Source organism: Ostrea edulis, chromosome 5 (genome assembly GCF_947568905.1).
Source record: "Ostrea edulis chromosome 5, xbOstEdul1.1, whole genome shotgun sequence".
Taxonomy (NCBI): domain Eukaryota; kingdom Metazoa; phylum Mollusca; class Bivalvia; order Ostreida; family Ostreidae; genus Ostrea; species Ostrea edulis.
The window spans coordinates 48,151,696-48,175,698 of NC_079168.1; the positions used below are offsets into that span (position 1 = coordinate 48,151,696).

Sequence of the window (24,003 nt, forward strand, 5' to 3'; positions counted from 1 at the left end):
CGTGATTTTAAAGGATTTTTTGGTACTTTACAAACGTATATGTATGTTTATGGTGTTCTAAAGTTCTAATATGGAATAAAATTGTTTTCAAACTGTTATACCTCTTGATTATCCTCATTCTCACTCTAGATATACTATTAAGCATTATGACGTCAGCAATCTTAATTTAGTTAATAAATTATGTACTAGTGTGTGTGTGTGTGTGTGTGTGCAACAATCTGTGAGAGCGGATTAAAGGATCTGATTTTAATCAGATTGGAAAACTTAGCTGGGACTTTTCCTAATTCGCCTCTTAATTGATTAGCAGACCAGAAAACAATAAATATACGTCTGTGGATTTCGTCCCTTTTTCTTTCTTTATACATATTTTAGTTGTATAAAAGTCTCGTTTTTCCTGCGGACGGAAATTTGACAATCGAATTGTTCATTCCGTTATAGTCGTTTCAGTGCTTTATACATGTGTGTGTGTGTGTATATATATATATATATATATATATATATATATATATATATATATATATATATATATATATTAAATCTGACCTTGCATTCATTTGTGGATCTGACCATGACATTATGTATCTGGTGTTGTTGGGTCTCAGTGCTCTCTCTTTCTCTCTCTCTCTCTCGTTCTCTCAGATAGAGATAAACATTTTTTTTGTTTTCTCCGTAGCTCATGTTGCCGTGAAAGGTCCTTGGTTGGAAATAAATCATCAACTATTCTATATACGTCTCCACATTGGATACCTAATAGTACAAGTAGCTAAATTTTCTTACTCAAGATAAGCCCTCTCCCTAATGATCAAACAGGATATGTACATGTACAAAATTGTATACCATGTAATTAATTGGGAAGTATAATTGATGCGCGCAGTAATTCGTTTAGAGAGAGAGCAACTATTTTAAAAGTAATTATATATTCATTTGAATAGATCTCTTTTTAATTGATTTGCTGCTCTCTCTCTCCCCCCCCCCCCCCTCTCTCTCTCTCTCTCTCTCTCTCTCGCTCTCTCTCTCAAATATATACTAGCGCAAAAAAGAAACTGTGGATTATAAAATTTAGTGTAATTTTTCTATATTTATTGTTTATATTTATAAAATCCAAACAATACACAAAGGTGATGTTTTTGAACAATATCGGATAGTACTCGACTCAGATGCACGTTTTTTCATGGTTAGTGAACACATGTTGTTTATGGAAGTGTTCGTATGCATGGGTTTTACTGGCTAATACTGTTTGGAGTAAGAAGTGTAAAAGGTTTGTTTGGACACTATATTCGTTAAGGAAACCACTTTAGTTTTGACAAAATTTACCCTTCTGTCATGCCACGACTCAGCGAGAACCAACGTAATCGCGCTGTTGGGATGCTTCAAGTCGGAATGGCACAAAATATCGTAGCAAGACTTCGGAGTTCATCGAAACACCATCCAGTCATTATGGAGACGTTTCAAACAATCTGGTAACACTCGGGATCGACCACGTTCTGGGCGTCCTCGTGTCGACAGGACAACCACATTAGACTTGTGCACCTGAGAAATCGTTTCAGACAGCAAGTTTGTCTGCTCGTAGCATTCCTGGACTTCGATCAATCAGTCCAAGAACTGTGCGTTATCGTCTGCGCGAGCACAACATCAAACCAAGACGTCCAGCGGTGCGCCCAATACTGCTTCAACGTCATCGTATCGCTAGACTAGCGTTGTGCAGACGACATCTGCGATTCAGAATACAGGACTGGGCCAATAATCCAGATTTCATTTGGATAGCAGTGACGGCCGTTGTAGAGTGTATCGTCGTGTTGGGGAGCGGTACCAGGACGCTTGTGTTGTGCAACGTCGACAATTCGGTGGAGGTAGCATTATGGTGTGGAAGGACCCCTCTACAAATTGTCAATGGAAATCTCATCGGCGTACGCTATCGAGACGAAATTATTCAGCGCCATGTGATACCCTTCATACAGAGACAGCAAAATCACATCACTATGTAGCAAGACAACGCAAGGCTACATGTTGCACGTGTAGTCAGGGACTTTTTTGCTCAACAGAATGTCGATATCTTGACTTTATGGCAAGCCCTTTTACTATTTATTCGTAAAATAAGATATCTCTTTAAACAAGAGAGATATCTCTTTTGGTTAAAGAGATATCTCTATAAGTTAGAGAGATATCTTTTTACGCTTGGGAGATATCTCTTTACGCTTGGGAGATATCTCTTTACGCTTGGGAGATATCTCTTTCTCTTTGAGAGATATCTCTCAAAGCTAAAGAGATATCTCTCAAAGCTAGAGAGATATCTCTCAGAGATAAAGAGATATCTCTCTATCGATGTAAAAAGAGATATCTCCTTTTTTAAGTTAGAGAGATATCTCTTTAAATTTTCAAAAAGAGATATCTCTTTAACCTAAAGAGATATCTCTTTAGATTTCCCCCCGGTGATCATAATGACTTCTCCCTGTTGCATTGTCATTGAAATGATGTAACCCTATTTTTCAACCAAGCAAAATACTTCTAGTGTTTAAATGGCGGGAAAGGTTGAAGAGTAAGTTGGGGTAACATTATCAAGTTGCCGAGAGGCAAAATCTAGTCTAGCACGCATATTTCATCAATTTATTGTGTTTGTTTTTTGCTACCTGTATACATTTCACATGCGGTATAAGCAAAATCTTCGCCCGGGATTGCAGCCATCAGGGTGTTGCTAAAACGCGGAACGGAAAACGGAACGGAACGAATTTTAAGAACGAGAATGATTAGTGTAGATAAGATAACTGTAAAAATCGGGGGGGGGGGGGGGTCATTTTGATTAAAATCAACAATTTGGGAATTGTTTACAAGCGATCAAACAACTTTATCTTAAAATTTTACATCATAAATTGATTAAGCGAAATTAGTTAAACGTTAGTATAAGAATTTACAAAGCATTTTACGAGAATTTTGAAATTTCGGCATTGACAGTGGCGTAGCTTCCATTGAGGCAACCGAGGCAGCTGCCTCGGTAAAAAAAAAAAACCCTCCTTTTACGTTGTTAAAATGTCGATAGCTTCTGAGGGGCTGCGCCCCCCAGACCCCCTGCCTCGGTAATTAATATTCGAACCCAAGCTACGCCTATGATTGACAGAGGTGTTAGCAAGCAGTGACACCTATGGGTATAAAATGAAAAGAACACACGTGGTTTATACCCCCCCCTCCCCGTGGCAGAACGTCATTAACGCACATGTGCATGTATTTACACATAATACCGTGTATGTGCATGCGTGTACTTACAACAGGGGATGTGATATGTATAAAACAATAATAATTCATTATCTTATTTACTTATCTCAGTTATGGAATATTAAATCAGAATTTTTGAAATATTACCCAACATTGGAAACTTTTAAATCCGCTTATCTTAGATATTTTTTTCATTCGGGAAATTAAAACCATATAGATTTGTTTTTGATTATTTTCAGTTTTATTTTTATTTGCTTATTTATTCATTTTGTTTTATTTTCAGTTTTAAATATGTAAATAGCATACATGTATGTATACAACATACCTTCATATACTATTTTATATTGTATCTGTATAATACTGCTGTCTGTATGTATGTTTTCAGCACCACAATGTAAACTAGTTTTAAACTAATTGTGCTATCCTGTTTAAATAAAGGACATTATTAGTATTATTAATTTATTTCGTCAACAAATTAAACATCTTGTGTTTGATTTATTATTTTTTAACTAACAGGAGACTTAGTAACCGCAGCACTCCAATCCTAAATAGGGAGGACTTCTGGCAGTTATGGCCCAGTCACACTACATCACGACCATCACGACCTCACTACGTTCTATAATTATTTTAGATCGTGGTGAGATCGTAGTGCGAACGGCATGCATTTGTAATTTTGTCTGTCTTCACGATGTTACGGCGTCCTCACTACGCTCTTATCAAGATTCCACTACGATTAAACTACGGCCTTGTTACGATTCCACCACATTCTCACTACGTTCATCAAGTTCTTACTACGCTCCCACTACGTCCATCACGTTCTAACTACGCTCTCACCACGACTCCCACGACTGCAACACGAGTTTCCTACGCTTCTGCCACGATTGGACCACGATCTTACTACGATTCTACCACGAACTTACTACGGTTCTACCACGTTTCCGCGCCGATGTCGCCACGCTTTGCAGCAGCTGAATCAGATCCAGATTCAGTATAAATACAGCTCAGAACCTTCAGGACTGTTGATCCTCCATCCTCAATTCATTCATCAGTTGATCATAATGGCCAAACTGGAGTCTTTTTCAACAGAAAGCCAAGGTCGTACCCAGCAAGATCTACGCTGCCTTACGATTATCCTCCTCCTTCGCCTAAGTAACAATATAGCAGCTTGGTCGTTAAGTGCCATATACTGAATATGCATCAACATCTCCATCAATATTTCTTGGTCTGGCCTTTCCATGATTCCAAAGAAGCAATGGTCATATGCAACTTTTGTTCAGTTTTTATACCAGTGTGTGGGGGAGAACAGAACGTGATTCGGTCGTGGCTTGCGCGCAGTGAAATCGTAGTGAGGACGTGTTAAGGACGGGATGATCTTGGTAGAAACGTACTACAGTCTTCAACAACATAGTATGGATGCCCCGTGATCGTAGCGGAAGCGTGAAGAAAACGTAGTGCAAACGGGATGATCGTAATGAGAACGTAGTGAAAACGGGATGGTCGTATAGAGAGCGTAGTGGAATCGCAGTGCAGTCGTTTTTTTCTGCATCACGATCCCATTACGATGCTACTACGACCATGCCGATCTAAATACGACCTTAGTACATCCTTACTACGCTTCCACTACGATCAAATTTGACCACGACCGCACTACGTTTGTTTTGAGCATGTTCAAAGTTGCTCCACGACCATAAAGACCTTACTACGTTCTTACTACGACCTTACTACAACGTACCCGATCGCACTACGATCATCAATTTTTACATGGTCGTAGTGCGAACGTGGCCTAGTGTGATGGGGGTATTAATTTCTAAACTAAATACTTGTATAGCTTAACATTTGGATTAATAATGAGATAACTTTTAATTCCATTCAAGCATAAATTCTGTGTTAGCTTTTTAGTTATTTCGTATATTATGAAATGAATCTGTTAATTCCTCTTACTATTGGTCGTAAACTTCACCCTAGTTACCATTGGCTTTGTTTCAATCTTTCTTGCGCGCTGTATCTCTTCAGTTTCAACACTAATCCACAGGATATCGGTAAATGTACGAACTTTCACATAGATTCATCCCAAATGAGGCAAAACTTTTTTCTACACCGGACCCGTGCGCTTTAAAATTTGATGTGATGCATAAATGTATATTATACCAGGTGTAGAACTAAATTCAAATTCAAATTCAGTTATGTTATAAACATTTGTAGTTCGATTAAAAGCACGTTCGATTTAAAAAGGCTATGTTTGGGGAAAATTGTTCAAAAAATTATTTTATCTTTTACAATGTTGTTTTCGGGGGGTGTACATTTTATTCATTGGATGGGCTCTTAAAATCGTTTTTATGATACCCAGCCAGAATAAAGTAATAGGATTTGAAAGGGGGTTCAATTATAATTCAAGTCTTTTTCAGTATGTTATCTTATTCATTTTTTTCTTCATTTGTGAAACAACGTACTATCAAAATCGGGGGGGGGGGGGGGGGGGGGGGGATCACAAAACCGGATGATGCCAACAGGGCGTTTGTTGATATTTTTAATAAAAAAAATTACTATGCAAATTATTAATGCAAATTATTAAGCATGCGCCTGTTGGTACATCCATCCACAAAATACACCGTGTAAAAATACATACACTCTGTAATAATGCATTAGTATGAGGTATCAATATGAAATGGTGAATTCTGAGGATGACTTCCTGTTCTCTCTGTAATTTCTGCATTCCTTGTTCATAATAAGCCTTTTAATTTTGCAAAATGCTGAACTCTTCATAACATTATTGCATAATATATTTTCCGTTTTCCCTTCCGTTTACCGTTCCGCGTTTTAGCAACACGCCAGCCAATCATGGTAAGATTTGCTTTGTCGGGCTTCCGTTTTAGGGAGAATTCCTTAAGTATTCAAACTAATAAAAATATTGGAAAGAGATATCTCTTTCTCTTTGAGAGATATCTCTTTTTCAACGATTAAAGAGATATCTCTTATACTTTGAGAGATATCTCGCTAGGAATCTTAGAGATATATCTCTTTAAGTGAAGGAGATATCTCTCAAAGTAAAAGAGATATCTTTCAGAGTAAAAGATCGAGATATCTCTTTAAGTGAAAGAGATATCTCTCTAATTGAAAGAGATATATCTTAAAGTATAAGAGATATCTCTAAAAGTAAAAGAGATATCTCTAAGTGAAAGAGATATCTCTCTAAGTGAAAGAGATATCTCTCTAAATGAAAGAGATATCTCTCTAAGTGAAAGAGATATCTCTTTTTGAGAGAGACATCTCTTAAGGTTAAGAGATATCTCTCATTTTAAAGAGATATCTCTTAAAATAAGATTTGTCTCCGATCGAGCACGTCTGGGATGAAATGGAACGACGTCTACGCCGTTTACCAAATCAGCCAGTGACATTGGTTGATTTAGGCCAGACTTTAACCAACATCTGGAAGAACATCCCTCAAGCATTTCTGAACACTTTAGTGGCATCAATGAGGCGCCGTTATCAAGCACGCGTGAATGCAAATGGTGGTCACTATTGTGTCTTTCGAATGTGCTGAAATTGACGTTATTTGACGATAATTCCAATGTTATTTATTACAATTGTTTTGATTGAACAAAAATAAAGCTGAACAAGAGTTTATGCGTCAATAAATCCGAAAACGCGATGTATTCATACACGCCTGAAAACAAATAACATAGTGCGGGGAAACTATTCAAACTTTTGCAATTGTTAATAAAGTGAATGAATTGGAATTATAAGAATCAAACACTCTTTTTGAAGAATTTGTCGATGTGTAAACTCCGGACATTTTACTCACAAACTTAACATAAAAGTGCTTCGCGCTTTTATTCAGTTTGTGAGTAAAATGTCCGGAGTTTACCCATCGATAAATTCTTCAAAAGAATGTTTAATCCTATACTAACATTAATGGATTATGAAATGTTGTAACGAATACATTTGTTAACAGTATCATTATCATGATACAAAAAATAAAATTTGTTCATTGTTATTTTTTCATATATTGGGCCTATGCTCGCAGTAAATCCTTTAATACACAACATCGTTGTAAATAATTAAACATATCTTCAATTCAATCAAAGAGATCATCAGATCATTTATACCAAGCTCTCACATTTGGCAGAATAATCAACCAAAACCAGATGACATATGTATACATGACTGTGACCATTACCAAAACAGAAAAAAAAAATATTTTCGCGAAGAATATACGTTATCCATTTTCTTCAATAAATAGCCATGAGTCTTTGTTTCTTCTGAGATTGTAGTAAATAATATCATTCAAAAACAATAGTGATGAATATTTCGTCATTTGTTTGTGATCCGGAAACATGCGTCTGGTTTGCTTTTTTAACTATTATGAAACATATGGTTCCTGTTTATCGCTGACAGTAAGTAAGTGAGAGCGCTCAAGGATGAACTACACACTGTCAGGTAAAGACATGCACGGTAAGAGGATAGCCTGACAGTTCATTGACAGTGGTTAAAAATATTACCATCATCAAACCATGTGGCTCTACAACTTTTCAAGCAGATTAAGTAAGTCGCTAGTAATTTATTTAAGTTTTGTTACTCTCTTGGAAGCCCATCCTCAGTGTTTAGATTTTCGACCACCCTTCAATCCCGAGACTCCGTTGCACTTCTGTACGGAATATTCCACCTTCGGATGCTGCACCAGTCAGGATGATTTAGACATCCAGGATGAATATAATAGTATAATACGACAGTTATCAAATGCTGATATGTTTGTTTGTGAAAGATACGTCCGGGAACTTGTCTGTCAGAGATGCTCTCCATATGCGGCTCATATCTACGATGCTGAGGGAACGCTGATGTCCAGACCCTTCCCAGGACTTTGCAATAACTACTGTCGAGATTTCTATAGAAATTGTAGACAGATTGTTGGTTACTTAACTCGAGATTCCAGTATTCAACAACATGTAAGCTATGGGACCTCAGCATTCTGTGAATACGTAAGACTAAGTGATGAAGATTATTGTTACCCAGACTTGAAAACAAATCCATTGTTGAACAATAGAATTTCCATCAAGCAATATACCTCAGAAGGGTGTTTGTGCATGGAACCTTTTGCTGATTTATTGTATAATCCTGTCTTTGCTCGTCATGCAGGGGATGGCAGTAATCGATTATTCATCGGAGAAGTTACAGGATTAATATTTGTGTATTATTTAAATGGTTCTAGTGAGAGTCACCCATTCTTGGACATCAGTTACCAAACAGTTAACACAAAAAATGAAGGTGATGAGAGGGGTTTACTGGGACTTGCTTTCCATCCAAATTTTCATCAAAATGGCAGATTTTTTGTGTATTATTCAACTCCCCTTGAGCAGCATAATGATTTCAGGAATAACAACCACAAGATTCGAATCAGTGAGTTTCTAGTGTCAAATCAGAATCCCAACATAGCAGATGCTCGGAGTGAGAGGGTGATTTTAGAAGTTCAGGAACCCTTTTGGAACCACAATGGAGGCGAGGTTAGAATAAAATCTATCTAGATATTAGTGGATATTTGTTTAACCGGGTTCCGTATAGTCAAGTGTATTAAATAAAATACAAGATCAAAAATGTGTGATTTAACTGTTCTTATCCTTCATTAGGCACTAGATAAGTCTTTAAAAGGAAGTAGTCGTATATATATACCTGCATACAGTATGCATATCATTCAAGTTTAGATGTTACCAAAATAGTTTAACCTACAGGGTCTTCTTGATGTGAAATTATTCCACCACATCATGAACAGCATATATCTACAGGTCAAACATGTAGTCACCAAAATAGTTTAACCTGCAGGGTATTCTTGATACATTTGATAATTCCACCACATTGTGAACAGCATATGCCTACAGGTGAAAATTCAGGGAATGCCTTTATAGCATAAGGTAGCAATATCAAATTGTGTGAAAATTGCTTATTAGTTAGGAATAAAAGAACACATCCACATCAGTACTATTAGATAAATGATATGACATATATATATGTATCTATGTGACATTATATGTGTGTAGATGCTGATCCACTAGCTGTCCTTCACCAATGATTTATACTTTGTTGATGTTTCCAGCTCTGTTTTCTGCCAGTAACCCTCTTATCATTCATGCAAATCTTGTAAAACCCATGCATAATCTCTCAGTGCCAGGAAAAGCCCAGTGAAATTCAAGTGATGCATGAAGCAGAAATCTAAGTTGTCAGAGAGGTTTTATTACATTATACTCTGATTAAACAGTTAATTTTTAATCCACTTTCTTTTGTAGATCCTTTGGTCAGGTTTTTTTTTTTTCAAGTCAAGAGTTACAAAGCACAGCTCCCATAGCTTGTATTTCATTACCACAGTAAACTTGCAAGATCTATGCACATGCTGGATGAAAATTATCTTGCATAGCTGTTTAAAAACATTTCTGAATTAGCACATGTATTTGTGCAAGTTGTAGTGAAATGTTAGAGTCGAAGTTGGTCTTTCTATAAAATCACAACAAAGACTCCATTGTTGCTTGATATCCTATGGATTAAGTTCCACAGAATTTTTTGTTTTTTTATTAAATCAATATAGATTTATATTATAAATCATGATTTATCTTGGAGACATGTCATTTTATTTATCAAAGAAGATAAGACCAAAGTTTTAAGTAAAGACTAGAAATTCACAATTTATCCCTTGAGCTTTACATTTGATCAATGCTTTGTTAATTTAAGAAATATTTTTATTAATTTTAAAAGTTCAATTTTACAACACATTTGAGGGTTGAACGCATAATTGATTTTTCCTGTCTGTCTAAAACTTTAACAAGTACATTGCTCATAACTTTTGATTGGTAAGTGCATAACTTTTGATTGGTAAGTGATTGGTGAGTTATTATTTGGTATATAAACTCCTGACAAGACCTTTTTTTTTTTTTTTTTTTGGTAGCAACCAGAGGCATATAGTGTTTGAAAAATTTTCATGCAGTTATTGATCTTTTCAATCCTACATCAAATACAATAAATGAAAGAAATTACTATTCCCTCACTACAGAGTTTGTGTGATTACTATTCCCTCACTACAGTTTGTGTGGATATGATGGTGCATGGTTGTGTGATCGTAAGTGTATTCGTATCGTGTTCTAGAGTACTGAAAGCATGATCTTGATACTAATATTTTCAATACATTAATCAATACATTACTGGGCATTATCTGTAATTTTGTCAAAAATCGAATTCAATGAAAATTGTTCTATATTATATATTTCAGTAATAACACCAGTATTTAATTATTTTATACACTTTTTAACCTCTAAACAGGCACATGAATGTATGATGAATTATCAATTTGCAAGACAATAATTCTTCCTAATATATTTCTTTACTCTAAAAGCGGCTATCTACATAGTTTTACTGTGGAGCCATAATTGTTTGTGGGGGATTGTCATTTGATGTTCGTGGATTTCGTGGGTCACTCTTACCAACGAATTTACGTGTCCTTGAACATTTTTAAAACCAAGTATAGTTATCTCTCCAAGTGACATCGTATTGCTTACCCACGAAATTACGTCCCCACGAATCAGCAAAATTTTGCTTATCCACGAACATTACATTGATTCCACAGTATCAGGTTTCTCTTGTTTTTGTACAAAATAACTGTTTTTATTAGTCATTAATATATATTCCTTTGCCAATGAGAGATTTTGAGAGAAAAATGCTTGCCATCACTTTCACAGATATAATCATTAATGTCCCTTAAAAAAATTTTTTTTGGAAATTTCTTCATGATTCATATTCAACAAATTTTGAGAATTTCTTATAAAGTTTATCCCAAATCCCCATATTTCAATGATACCAATGCATACTCTTTAGAGAAACATATGCAAAGCTGTGGTATTTGTACACACATGAAAGAGGAATAGTAAATTCATTCTTTGATAAATATATATAGGAATATATTCCTACTCATTGATATGGAAACTAGGACCAGCAAGAGAGGAGCACTGATTTCATTACTGTAATAATATATTTTGATATTACTTCTCGCTGGTCTGCAGTTTGAAAAGCATTTAAAGAGACACTACAGCTCATTTTGCGCAAAAATCATGAAATGACAATTTTCCCAGCGCTTTTTCAATTTTTGTTGCATTTTTTAATGTATGAACTTTGCGAAAATAACACTTATCAAAAGTCAAAAATTCTCGTTTTAACGTAAAATTTAATACTTTTTGATGGCCTATACAAAAAATATCAAGTCTCCTCCTTTCGGTCTTCAGACGCATGCGCATAGACAGTAAACAGTGCAGCATGTCGTGCAGTGAGAGAAAGTGTAGAGAATAGATAGATCCAGAATTTTGACAGATTCTGTAAGAAAAGAGGTAAAAATAAAATGAAATAAAACTAATATGTGAAATAAAATTGACCTTGCGATCAGTATGACTGTTGGAAAACAAAGGGCAAGGAGAAACGATTGTAACTCAGTGGCGGATCTAGCTAGGATTTCCGAAGGGGAATGAGAAAGTCAAATATTAGCCAAAGTAATCGGCTTTCTGGGTGCAAAATTTGGATTTTCACTCACAATTTGTGGCGAGAGGGAGGGGGGTCCTGCCGCCCCCCCCCCTAAATCTGCCATTGGGACTAGCCGCGAAGACACTGCTTTAAAAGTAAACTTGTGCTATTTTTGGTGAGTGTGGACCCCCTTGAAGGGGAATTTAAATAATTTCCTACACAACACCTTTGATGTCATTCAAAACCACGTGATGTAAATAAGCATTCAAAAGTCCGAGTCAGCATGAAGAAACCTTTGAATTCCGGACGATCTTCAAAGCGCATTTGAGAGTAAATTGATGCATCCAATTGTTCAAAATTGTCAGTATCGATATGATATTTATCATTTTATCAATACGTGTTTTAAAAAACTCTTTATCAAAATGTGGAAAATGAGCTGTAGTGTCTCTTTAAAGGTCTCCTCCAACTTAGTTGTTCTGATTTTGACTTTCAGATTTTATTTGGGGATGATGGATATTTGTACGTCTTTATTGGAGATGGTGGCTCTGGTGGAGATCCCCAGGGAAATGGCCAAAATACGTATGTTTTAAAATTTTTACATGTCATGAACATTCAGAAAATGAAGGAATGTCATAAATTAATCATTTATTGTTATCAACTATTACTTAAGTTACTATTTTTTATTATATCATATATACTGTACTCACAAATTTCATCCTTCATTGACAAAGAAATGTGTATTACAATAGTGATGTATGATAGATTTAAATCAGAATTAGAAAGAATCAAAATAGTGATAACTATAAGAATGTTTAAGTGAAAAATTTTCTTTGTTAGTTATTGAATTCCCATCCTTCAAAGGAATTTTTCCTGAAAATCATCACCATGTTTCATAGCAATATTAATGCTGAAGAACAATTGAGATAGTATGTTTGCATGCACACTAAAATTCTGAATACATATTTATATGCATTAATTAATACTCATAATTAATATGTATTATCGATAAGGAATATGATCACATTCTAAATCTTCCCAGGAGTAGTTGTGACGATCCCTGCCAAAGTTCCCATGTATATTCCTAATTTATTCACTGTAAGAGAAGTAGCTCAGAGATGTGATAATTGACAGATGTAATTAATATTGATTGATGAACACCATTTGAAGATAGACAGTTTATATGCAAAACATGAATCTCAAAGTATTAACTATACACATTACCAGAGACACAGAGAAGGTTGTAATCCCTGTGTCCACTATAAACGTGACGAGTATCATTCATGTGCCTTTTATTAGACTTCATTATGAAACATTGCACGTGGTTCTGACCGTTCACCTAGGAATTGTGATGTCATTTTTCATTAAATATAATCACACTGCACTTATGCAACAAATTGATTTTTGTTTCTCACCTGTTTATCATTATCTCGATAGGTTAGTTACTGTAGAATTTCTACGGGAGATTATATAGGAGTCACTATGACTGTCTAGCTGTCAGTCTGTCTAGTGGTTTGACTGTCTGTCTGTCTGTCTAGCAGTCCTACTGTCTGTCTAGCTGTTAGTCTGTCTAGTGGTCTGACTGTCTGTCTATCTGTCTAGCAGTCCTACTGTCTGTCTATCTGTCAGTCTGTCTAGCAGTCCTACTATCTGTCTCAATCGGATCACGCGCTCGTCTTGGATGAGAGTTAAAAGGCCAGAACTGAATCCCTGAATAATATGTTATTTATATTTTCACCACAGATTCAGTTTTGGTATCATTAACGTCTTATTCACTCTAATACATAACATGTAAGTGGAAATTGATAGTGGTACAATACCTTAGATGTGTATAATATCTTAGATGCATTTGAAAGTTCACGTTTCATAGTGTAATGTACGACTGTGACGTCAAAGTTACGTTTATGTATACGTAACAACCAACTCTGATGGCGTCGATCCACATACGAGGTTCATTTGCGGTTACGGAGATAGCCGAGTAGTTACGATTGCTATCTGTCTGTCAGTCTGTCTAGCAGTCCTACTGTCTGTCTATCTGTCAGTCTGTCTAACAGTCCTACTGTCTGTCTATCTGTCAGTCTGTCTAGCAGTCCTACTGTCTGTCAGTCTGTCTAGCAGTCCTACTGTCTGTCAGTCTGTCAAGCAGTCCTACTGTCTGTCTATCTGTCAGTCTGTCTAGTGGTCTGACTGTCTGTCTATTTGTCAGTCTGTCTAGCGGTCCTACTGTCTGTCTATCTGTCAGTCTGTCTAGTGGTCTGACTGTCTATCTGTCTAGTGGTTTGACTGTCTATCTGTTAGTCTGTCTAACGATCCTATTATCTGTCCATCTGTCTGTCTATCTGTCAGTCTGTCTAGCGGTCCTACTGTCTGTCAGTCTGTCCAGTGGTCTGACTGTCTGTCTGTCTGTCAGTCTGTCTAGCGGTCCTACTGTCTGTCTATCTGTCAGTCTGTCTAGCTTCATAATGAATAGTCATTAGAAACTGTTACTTGAAATGAATAGTCATTTGAAAGTGTTACTTGGAAAATGTTATAAACTGAATGAATGTCATATTACCAAGGTCAATGTCAATATTAAAAAGGTTCTATGAGAAGAAAATAACAAATTTATTTGATAACTGTATATAAAAACATTTTTTGCTGGCCCTAGAGGTTCACTATAATGGTGTTTTACTGTACATAAAAAGGATTGGAAGCAAGTTCTCACAACTTACTAGTTCTTCTCGTAAATATTACAAATATTTGCAATGCAGAGAAATTATTATGAAGTAAAATTGCATGCATGTTGTACAAGTAAAATCATCAAGAATGATACACGTTTCATGCCATTGTATGTAGTATATGTTTTAAGAGAAAAATCTTCATTAGTCTTTCTTGTAACACTATTTTTAAGCTTTGAATACCCTTATAGTCTTGAATGTACTACATGTACCTTCATTTTCCATGACATATATGACAAAATTAGATAGTTATTTTTCAAATGAGTTAGATGTGCTTGATATACCTTTCTGCCAATTTTAGTGGTAATGAAAAAGAAACATGATATTGTCTGCACGACTTTTAAATGCCCTTTATACAGTGAATACCTCATATAACCAAATCTTCCACCAAGTCAGCATATTTTCTTACAACAAAGCAGGTCTAACTATGACTTTGTGTGTTCATTGAATAAATTCATCTTCGCTAGCCAAGGGTTTTCGGTCCACATATGGGGAGGGGAGTGGACCAAAAACCCTTAGCTTAGCGAAAATGGAATAAATTAGGTATCGTCAAAGCAATGTGAGAATGACAAAATCTGATTTTTAACATTTTAGAAGCACCCTCCTGGGTAAAGTTTTGCGGATAGATGTGGATACAGAATTAGACTACCCATATCCGTACAAGATTCCTCAGGATAATCCATTTGTCAATGACTCAATGTTCCTTCCTGAAATTTATGCCTATGGAATTAGAAACATCTGGAGATGTGGGAAAGACAGAGGTGACCATGTTACAGGTACCAGAGCTCTGGCATGTTGTTTATCTAAAACATTTACATTTCCACTGTTTTTGCTTTTGATATCTTTACAAATTGTAATTATAGCCATTTCCTCATGAATGCACTGCAGTTGTGAACAATGTGCGTATGAATCTTGATAAATATAGTACGTCTATTTTAATGGCTAGGAATTCCAACAGCGATGAAAGTAGAATGTAAATATGAAAAATGAATTTCATGGCTGAAATTACATTGTATGAACTGCAATGCATAATGCCAGCATACTTTCCATGGAGCGCTAAAAGGAATTGTCAAAAATGAAATTTATTTCTTAATTATACAGAACATATGTGATATCAAGTTCAATTTGAATTTATTTACTTTTGAAATGTTAAATTAAATGAATGTACATATTCATTGTCGGAAACCCACGGTTGATTATGCTTCGTTCCTCTCTCCATCACCCGTGGGTCCATTCATTCCTACTCGCTCGTTCTCATGAATAATTAATGAGGCAATTTGATTGGGCGCTCATGGAAAACCCTAAGCGAATTTGTCCAATTAAAAAGACGCTTTCAGCCTAATTTTGGTATACAATTGCTGTGATAGCAAAATTAAGTTAGCGCTACCTTTAAAAACAGAAGAGTTCCATTACTATAGCAATTACTTTGATTGGACAATATTTTAAAATATTTATTCATGAGAACGAGCGAATAGGAATGAATGGACCCACGGGTGATGGAGAGAGGAACGAAGCATAATCAACCGTGGGTTTCCGACGATGGTACATATTATGATATGCAAAGGAATACCAGTACATGCAATATATTTCATGGGTGCAAAGTACTCGAAAAAGTAATAGCTTCTCGATACTATTTTATTGAAATGCGCATCTGGTGCATCAAAATTGGTACCGTATAAGTTTTACATTGATATTAGATAAAAGACTACATTGTCGGATGTCCTTGACATATAATGCACATGCAAGCTTGATACCATTGTCAAACAGTCAACTTGGCAACATTGCTACCTGCACACACACACACGCGCGCGCACACACGCTTGGCATCCTTATGGTGCACACACAAACTCAACCCCCTTATAATACACAAACTTAGTTTTCTTGCAATGTACACTCACAAACTTACTACCCTTATGATGCATACACACAAACTCACCAATAAAATAATGCACACAGACACAAACTTGTCACCCTTATAACACAGACACATACTTGTCACCCTTATAACACAGACACAAACTTGTCACCCTTATAACACAGACACATACTTGTCACCCTTATAACACAGACACAAACTTGTCACCCTTATAACACAGACACATACTTGGCACCCTTATAACACAGACACATACTTGGCACCCTTATAACACAGACACATACTTGGCACCCTTATAACACAGACACATACTTGGCACCCTTATAACACAGACACAAACTTGTCACCCTTATAACACAGACACAAACTTGGCACCCTTATAACACAGACACAAACTTGTCACCCTTATAACACAGACACATACTTGGCACCCTTATAACACAGACACAAACTTGTCACCCTTATAACACAGACACATACTTGGCACCCTTATAACACAGACACATACTTGGCACCCTTATAACACAGACACAAACTTGTCACCCTTATAACACAGACACATACTTGTCACCCTTATAACACAGACACAAACTTGTCACCCTTATAACACAGACACAAACTTGTCACCCTTATAACACAGACACAAACTTGTCACCCTTATAACACAGACACAAACTTGTCACCCTTATAACACAGACACAAACTTGTCACCCTTATAACACAGACACATACTTGTCACCCTTATAACACAGACACAAACTTGTCACCCTTATAACACAGACACATACTTGGCACCCTTATAACACAGACACAAACTTGGCACCCTTATAACACAGACACAAACTTGGCACCCTTATAACACAGACACATACTTGGCACCCTTATAACACAGACACATACTTGGCACCCTTATAACACAGACACATACTTGACACCCTTATAATACATGATCGACTTATGATACTGCTTCTATCTTTGTCTTCAGTTTATGTCTTAGTGTTTACTTGAAATTTCACAAAAATATAATAGCGTGACATTTGAAATATTTTCCATTTGCTTGCTTTGGGTAATCTAGAGCAGGAATTGTAAATTTCTATACAGTATTTCCACTTTTGATTAACAAATTATTTAACAATGTATTTCGGTAATAAATGTACAAAAAATGAATTCTGAGAGAAACATATCTGTTAATAAGCATGGGATTCTTCAATATTTCAGGGGAAGGTAAGGGAAGAATAGTATGTGGAGATGTTGGCCAGTCTGCCTATGAAGAACTAGATCTGCTGATCAAGGGAGGAAACTATGGCTGGAATGGCAGAGAGGGCCCAGCATGTTATAAAACAGAAATCTGTGGCCATATTGGTAGGTACATGTATATATTAGGAGATATCTATTGACAGATACATACAGCAGTCATTTAAACATGCACACACTGCAATATGCAGTACATGCATTAGAACATGTATTACAAATAAGTGCATGTCTGTTGTATTTAGAAACAGGTACATTCTGTAGATATTGTAAACCTTTCATTCCAAGAGAAAATCGCATTGGTTACCATTTTAAAACTATTGTTGAAAATAGAAAACATTTTTATTTGATTGTCCAGTACATGTATATGAACAAGTAAAAAAGTATTTAAAAATGTTGTATGATAATTCTATATCCTGTTTACTTAATCCATGGAAAATGAATCAGTTTATTTATCAGAGACACTTTGAATCTTGGAAACAAAAACTTGCTACAGTCTACCCAATGATATTTTTAGCTCACCTGAACTGAAGGCTCAAGTGAGCATGTCTGATCAAAATTTGTCTGTTGTCTTTGTCGGCGTCGTCAGCGTTGTAAACTTTTCACATTTTCATCTTCTTCTCCAGAACCACTGGGCCAATTTCAACCAAACTTGGCACAGAGTATCCTTGGGTGAAGGGAATTCAAGTTTGTTGAAATGAAGGGCCATGCTCCCTTCAAAGGGGAGATAATCACAAAAATGCAAAATTAGGATTGGACCATTTAAAAATCTTCCTCTCAAGATCCAATGGGCCAGAAAAACTGAAATTTACACGAAAGCTTCCCGACATAGTAGAAAGTCTAAGTTTGTTAAAATCATGACCCCTGGGGGTTGTTGGGGCCACAGTAGGGGATCAAAGTTATATATGTGAATATATAAAGAAAATCTTCTTTTTACCTGAAAGCTTCCTGATATATAGAGTAGATTCAAATTTGTTCAGACCATGGCCCCCAGGGGTAGGGTAGGGCCACATAAGGGGATCATAGTTTTACATGCTGATATATGGGAAAATCTTCTTCAGAACCACTAGGCCAATTTCAATCAAACTTGGAACAAATCATCCATTTGGTGAAGGGGATTCACGTTTGTTGAAATGAAGGGCCATGCTCCCTTCAAAGGGGAGATAATCACAAAAATGCAAAATTAGGATTGGACCATTTAAAAATCTTCCTTTCAAGAACCAATGGGCCAGAAAAGCTGAAATTTACATGAAAGCTTCCTGACATAGTAGAAAGTCTAAGTTTGTTAAAATCATGACCCCTGGTGCTAGGGTGGGGCCACGAAATGGAATTAAATTTTACATGCAAATATATAAAGGGAAAATCTTTAAAAATCTTCTTATCAAGAACCACCAGGCCATATGAGTAGAGATTTAAGTGAAAGCTTCCAAATTTAGTGTTGATTCAAATTTGTTCAGATCATGGCGCCCAAGGATAGGGTGAGGCCATATAAAGGTGTCAACGTTTTACATGCTGATATATAGGAAAATCTTCTCCAGAACCACTGGGCCAATTTCAATCAAACTTAGAACAAATCATCCTCAAATGAAAGGCCATGCCCCCTTCAAAGGAGAGATAATCACAAAAATGCAAAAATAGGGTAGAGTAACCACTGGGCCAGAAGAGCTGAAATTTACATGAAAGCTTCCTGACAAAGTGGATATTCAAGATTGTAAAAATCATAACCCCTGGTGTTAGGAAGGGGCCACAATAGGGGATAAAAGTTTTACATGCAAATGTATAGGGAACTAAACTTGGCACAAAGCAGCCGTAATATGAAAGGCCATATCTGTCTACAAGGGCATATGCTAATTGATGAATTTGTAGTCAAGTTTTATAATCAAGTTTCAAAATTGGTGAATTTTTAGTCATAACCTTTGAAGAGTTTTTTCTGAACCAAGCTGCTTGTTTAATGATAGTGTTACTCAAGCTTGTTTATTGCTAGGAACTGCTGCTTGGGTGAGTGATGTGGCCCATGGGCCTCTTGTTATGTGTAATGCATGTATAAGCGTTAGTACTTCATGAGAAGTATGCTGACAAAAATGAAGTTTATTTCTTAAATTTTAATACCTCTGAAATTGAAGATTTTGGGCATGTAGTTTTTGGCCTGTCTGTCTGTCTGTCACAAAAAACTTTAACCTTGGTCATGTCATTTACACCATAAGAGTTAAAGCTTTCATATTTAATATGTGTGCTTCATTTTGGGAAGACCTTTCCAATGACACCAAAATCTTTGACCTGTTGACCTTTACATTGACCATGTAAGCCATATCTTTCAAATCGAAATAAGAGGTACTGCTTTTATATTTAGCATGTACATTTCTTTTGAGAAGGCCTTTCCAATGATACCAGATTTGTTGACCTTGTGACATTGACATTTGACTTAGGTTTTGTAAATTTTCAAAAAACTTTAACCTTGGTCATATCTTTTACACCATAAGATGTAGGCCTTTCATATTTGTTATTTGTATTTCTTTGACAAGACTTTTCCATTGACATCAAAATCTTTGACCTGGTGACCTTCACACTGACCTTTGACGTACTTTTAGAAAATTTGAATGTAAGCCATATCTATCAAATTGCAAGAGGTACTGTTTTTATATTTAATATGTACATGTCTTGCAAGAAGAGCTAAATTCCAACAATACCAGATTTGTTGACCTTGTGACCTTTACATTGACGATTGACCTAGGTTTTGTGAATTTTTGAATAACTTTAAGCTTGGTCATATCTTTTATACCATAAGAGGTAGACCTTTCATATTTAGTATGTGTATTATTTTTAGCAAGACCTTTTCATTGACACCAAAACCTTTGACTTGATGACCTTAACAATGACCTTTGACCTACTTTTAGAAAATTTGAATATAAGTCACATCTTTCAAATTGTAAGAGATACTAGCTGTTTTTATATTAAGCATGTGCATTTTTTGTGAGAAGATCTTTCCATTGTTACCAGATTTGTTGACCTTGTGACCTTGACATAGTTTTTGGAATTTAAAAAAAAAACTACATTGTCTTACAGTTCCACTTTGTTGTAATCCATTGGCATGAGTGTTTCAGAAATACATCTTGTACATTCTACTTTCATTTCTATAGGAATTCCTTGCCTTTAGAATAGACACACTGTATTATCAAGATTCATGCACACATTGTTTACAACTGCAATGCATTCATGAGGAAATGGCTATCATTACAATTTGTAAAGATAACAAAAACAGAAAGATTGGAAATGCAAATACATATACTGTATGTGATTATGGCTATCAACACATTCATGTAATATAGTGTGATTTAGTGCCAGTAAAGAATTAAATTGTGCAAAGTACAGGATATTCTTATGTTGAAACAATTAAAATTCAGGTATTATTCCAACATAGAATTAAAACACTACCACAATCAGTGCATTTGGAATTTTAAACATTTTATCATATGTATAGACATCAGTATTTTAGCTGCTGTGGAAATCCAGGATTTATTTCATACAAGTCTAAAATTCAACATTTCGTTTAGTTTTTATTGACTTTCATATTTCTTTGCTTAATGACTTTTAAAAGAAGCAGGCCCTGTGAAAATGTATAAAATTATATGTACTTTTCTCATAAAAGAACTTATAATGTAAACTAAAATAAGTCGCTGTGCTGTATGTGGTTATGCATTACAAGTATTTGCTCCGTCACAAATCCATTAGTAACAGAATAATGAAATTAAACATTTATTTTGATATTATGCATAGTAATGATAGATTCTTCTGATATTATTAACAACACCACAGTTCTTTTATAAGAATTTGCTATGCTGTTCAATTTACGGTAATTTGCAGGTCCAGAAGTTCCCCCTATCCACTACTACCCACACAAGGAGGGAAAGTCTGTCACAGGTGGCCATTTCTACAGAGGCTGCCTTAGTCCTAATCTCAATGGATTCTACATCTATGGTGATTTCATGAACGGGTAAGACACTTAATTCAACTGAGTTAATTTTACTAATGAAATACTTTTGAATGATTTAAGTTAATTAATCAAATACATGAATTCAGTTATTGCTTACTATGCCCTGTTGAAGTGTATATTGCTGCTCAAATCCGTTCCTTCCAGCTGCCCATCCCATTTGGTTTTCAGTCCATTTCCAAAGAAACTATTCATCATGTAAAATAAATGACCTTGACACTTAAAATTGGTCTTGGCCTCACATTTTGCCCATTTGTTGAACATTGATATGAAGAATAGTATATATAAATGAATATTACCAGAACTTCGGAAAATGTTTTCATCCAAAGAGAATTTATCCCCAAATTTTGGTCCTTGTGCTGATTTTTCTAAAAGTGAATTTTGAAGAAGTAAACATGCTCCCAAGTTTAGATTTAATGCTGATTTTTTGCTTCTTATTGTTAGAACTTAACAATGAATGAAAGATAGTTCAGGTGATGCACATGTATCTATCATCTGATGTACATGTATGTACATGTTTTATTTTGATAAAAATCATAACGCATATTTCAAATACTATTCAAATTATTGAATATTTCGACTTCCGATACATTTCTTCACACATTATACTCAATTATACTATATTTGAATTTAAATATACAATTGAAATCTGAATTGCATACCTGTATGCTTTGATTTGATTTTCGATGTATAATCCTAACTGTACACATACATTTTTACACAGACTTCAAACATAATAAGTTTTATGACCTTGACCTTCTCAACCTCTCTATCATAATGGGTTATCTTGTCAGCTGATTGTATAGACTTCTCTATTATAGACAACTACATGTATATCTTCAGCCAATTGTTTAGACATTTCTATATACACATGTAAATATTAATTTTTCAGCCAATTGTTCAATAGTTTAAACTTTTCTATAATGTTTATTTCTTCAGCCAATTGTTCACACTTTCTTATAAATGTTTACCTCTTCAGTTGAATATTCAGACTTCTCTATTATAGACATTTATCTCTTCAGCCGATTGTTCAGACTTCTCTATAATCCTCAGAGAAACACATGGGACAACAAAGAATTGAATATGTGTGGACCTGAGATGTGTACCCCGCCCCTGATTAATTACTATGAGCCTCATATCCTATCATTTGGAGAAGATGAAGGTGGTAAGTAATTTTGATATTTATTGACCTCCCTTTGACAAGTTGTATTATATGGTAAGGCATTATCATCTGTTTGTCCATCTGATTGTTGTGATTATTGTCTCTGGGTCACATCTTGGACAACGTGATGCTAAGGATCATCAAACCTTGTTGCTCAGGGATTAATGGTCATGTGGTTGCCCCTGAGACAAATAGAATATATGTTCAACAAGTGAAAATCTCAAGATGGCTGCCCAATGAGGCTAAAAGCTAAAATGAGCTATTCTGATAAAAATTTATTTATCATTTGTCTGTCAGAACTTTTCAAGATTTCAACATTTTCTTAAGAAACACAGAGCCAAAGTAATTAAAACTTAGCACAATGCATCCATGATCCCCAGGTCAGGATAGGGCCATGATAAGTGTATGAATGTTAATCATACATTAAGAATACATGTACACAGCAAAAGTTCTATAAAATTATCTTCTGGAGAATCACAAAGGTATAGTTTGTGAAATAAATATGCAAGCATTCCCATCATCTTGGCTTGGATCACATTTTGCTTAGAGTCATGTAACCTTATCTATGGACGTACCAATATGTATCACTGACCATATCACACTTGAAAATTACAAGCCTGGAGTTTGGCTGTACATCTGGGCCATATCTTAGTGTGAGATCTAGAAAGATTTGTCAATTCCTTGGAGGGAAGTGTTTCAGAGTACAAAGTGCCATGATGTCATTCAGAAATTAAATTACTCATATTATGGAATTATGATATGTATATCTATGTACTACTTGTAAGATATTATTTTTGTCATGATGTGTACTCTATGAGCCTACACTCATGAAACTTTAGTAGGGAGACCTACCCCCGTACTAGTATCACAGCTCTAACATAATCATGTTCCTCAAACGAAGTACGGGAATGTATTATTTTTACTCCACTTCTTTTTGTTTTTCTCTGGTACTTTTTTGTCCAGGAGTGTTATCAGAAAATACTCAATAGTATATCATTTGTAGATGTACATAACGAATGTCATTTTCTCATGAAAGCTTACTGACATAGAATAGATTCAAGTTTGCTCAAATTATGACCCCCATGGGATAGGTGGGGCCACAATAGGGATCAAATTTTTACTTACAAATATATAGGGAAAATCTTTAAAAATCTTCTCAAGAACCACTGGGCCAGAAATGTTGAAATTTATGTAAAAGCTTTCTGACATAGATTAGATTCAAATTTGTTCAAATCATGGCCCCTGGGGTAAGATGGGACAGCAATGGGGGAACAAAGTTTTACATGCAGATACATGGGGAAAAGCTTTAAAAATCTTA

The 24,003-nt window shown here is 35.5% G+C and overlaps 1 protein-coding gene across 6 annotated transcripts in view; it reads left to right on the forward strand.

Moving 5' to 3' along the window:
• The first annotated feature begins 7,571 nt into the window (after positions 1-7,571).
• LOC125652864 (HHIP-like protein 2) overlaps positions 7,572-24,003 on the forward strand; it is a 38,876-nt gene continuing 22,444 nt past the window's right edge. For 5 of the 6 annotated variants that reach the window (XR_007361743.2, XR_007361744.2, XM_048882306.2 and 2 more), the window contains exons 1-6: positions 7,589-8,705; positions 12,188-12,273; positions 15,003-15,184; positions 17,503-17,646; positions 21,397-21,526; positions 22,546-22,688. Coding sequence is in view for 4 of the 6 variants with exons in the window: in XM_048882306.2 (XP_048738263.2) it covers positions 7,719-8,705; positions 12,188-12,273; positions 15,003-15,184; positions 17,503-17,646; positions 21,397-21,526; positions 22,546-22,688 (1,672 nt within the window). In the remaining 2 variants the exon portion in view is untranslated. Of the gene's footprint in view, positions 8,706-12,187; positions 12,274-15,002; positions 15,185-17,502; positions 17,647-21,396; positions 21,527-22,545; positions 22,689-24,003 lie in introns of all 6 variants that reach the window. The other variant, XM_048882305.2, reaches the window with a different exon arrangement.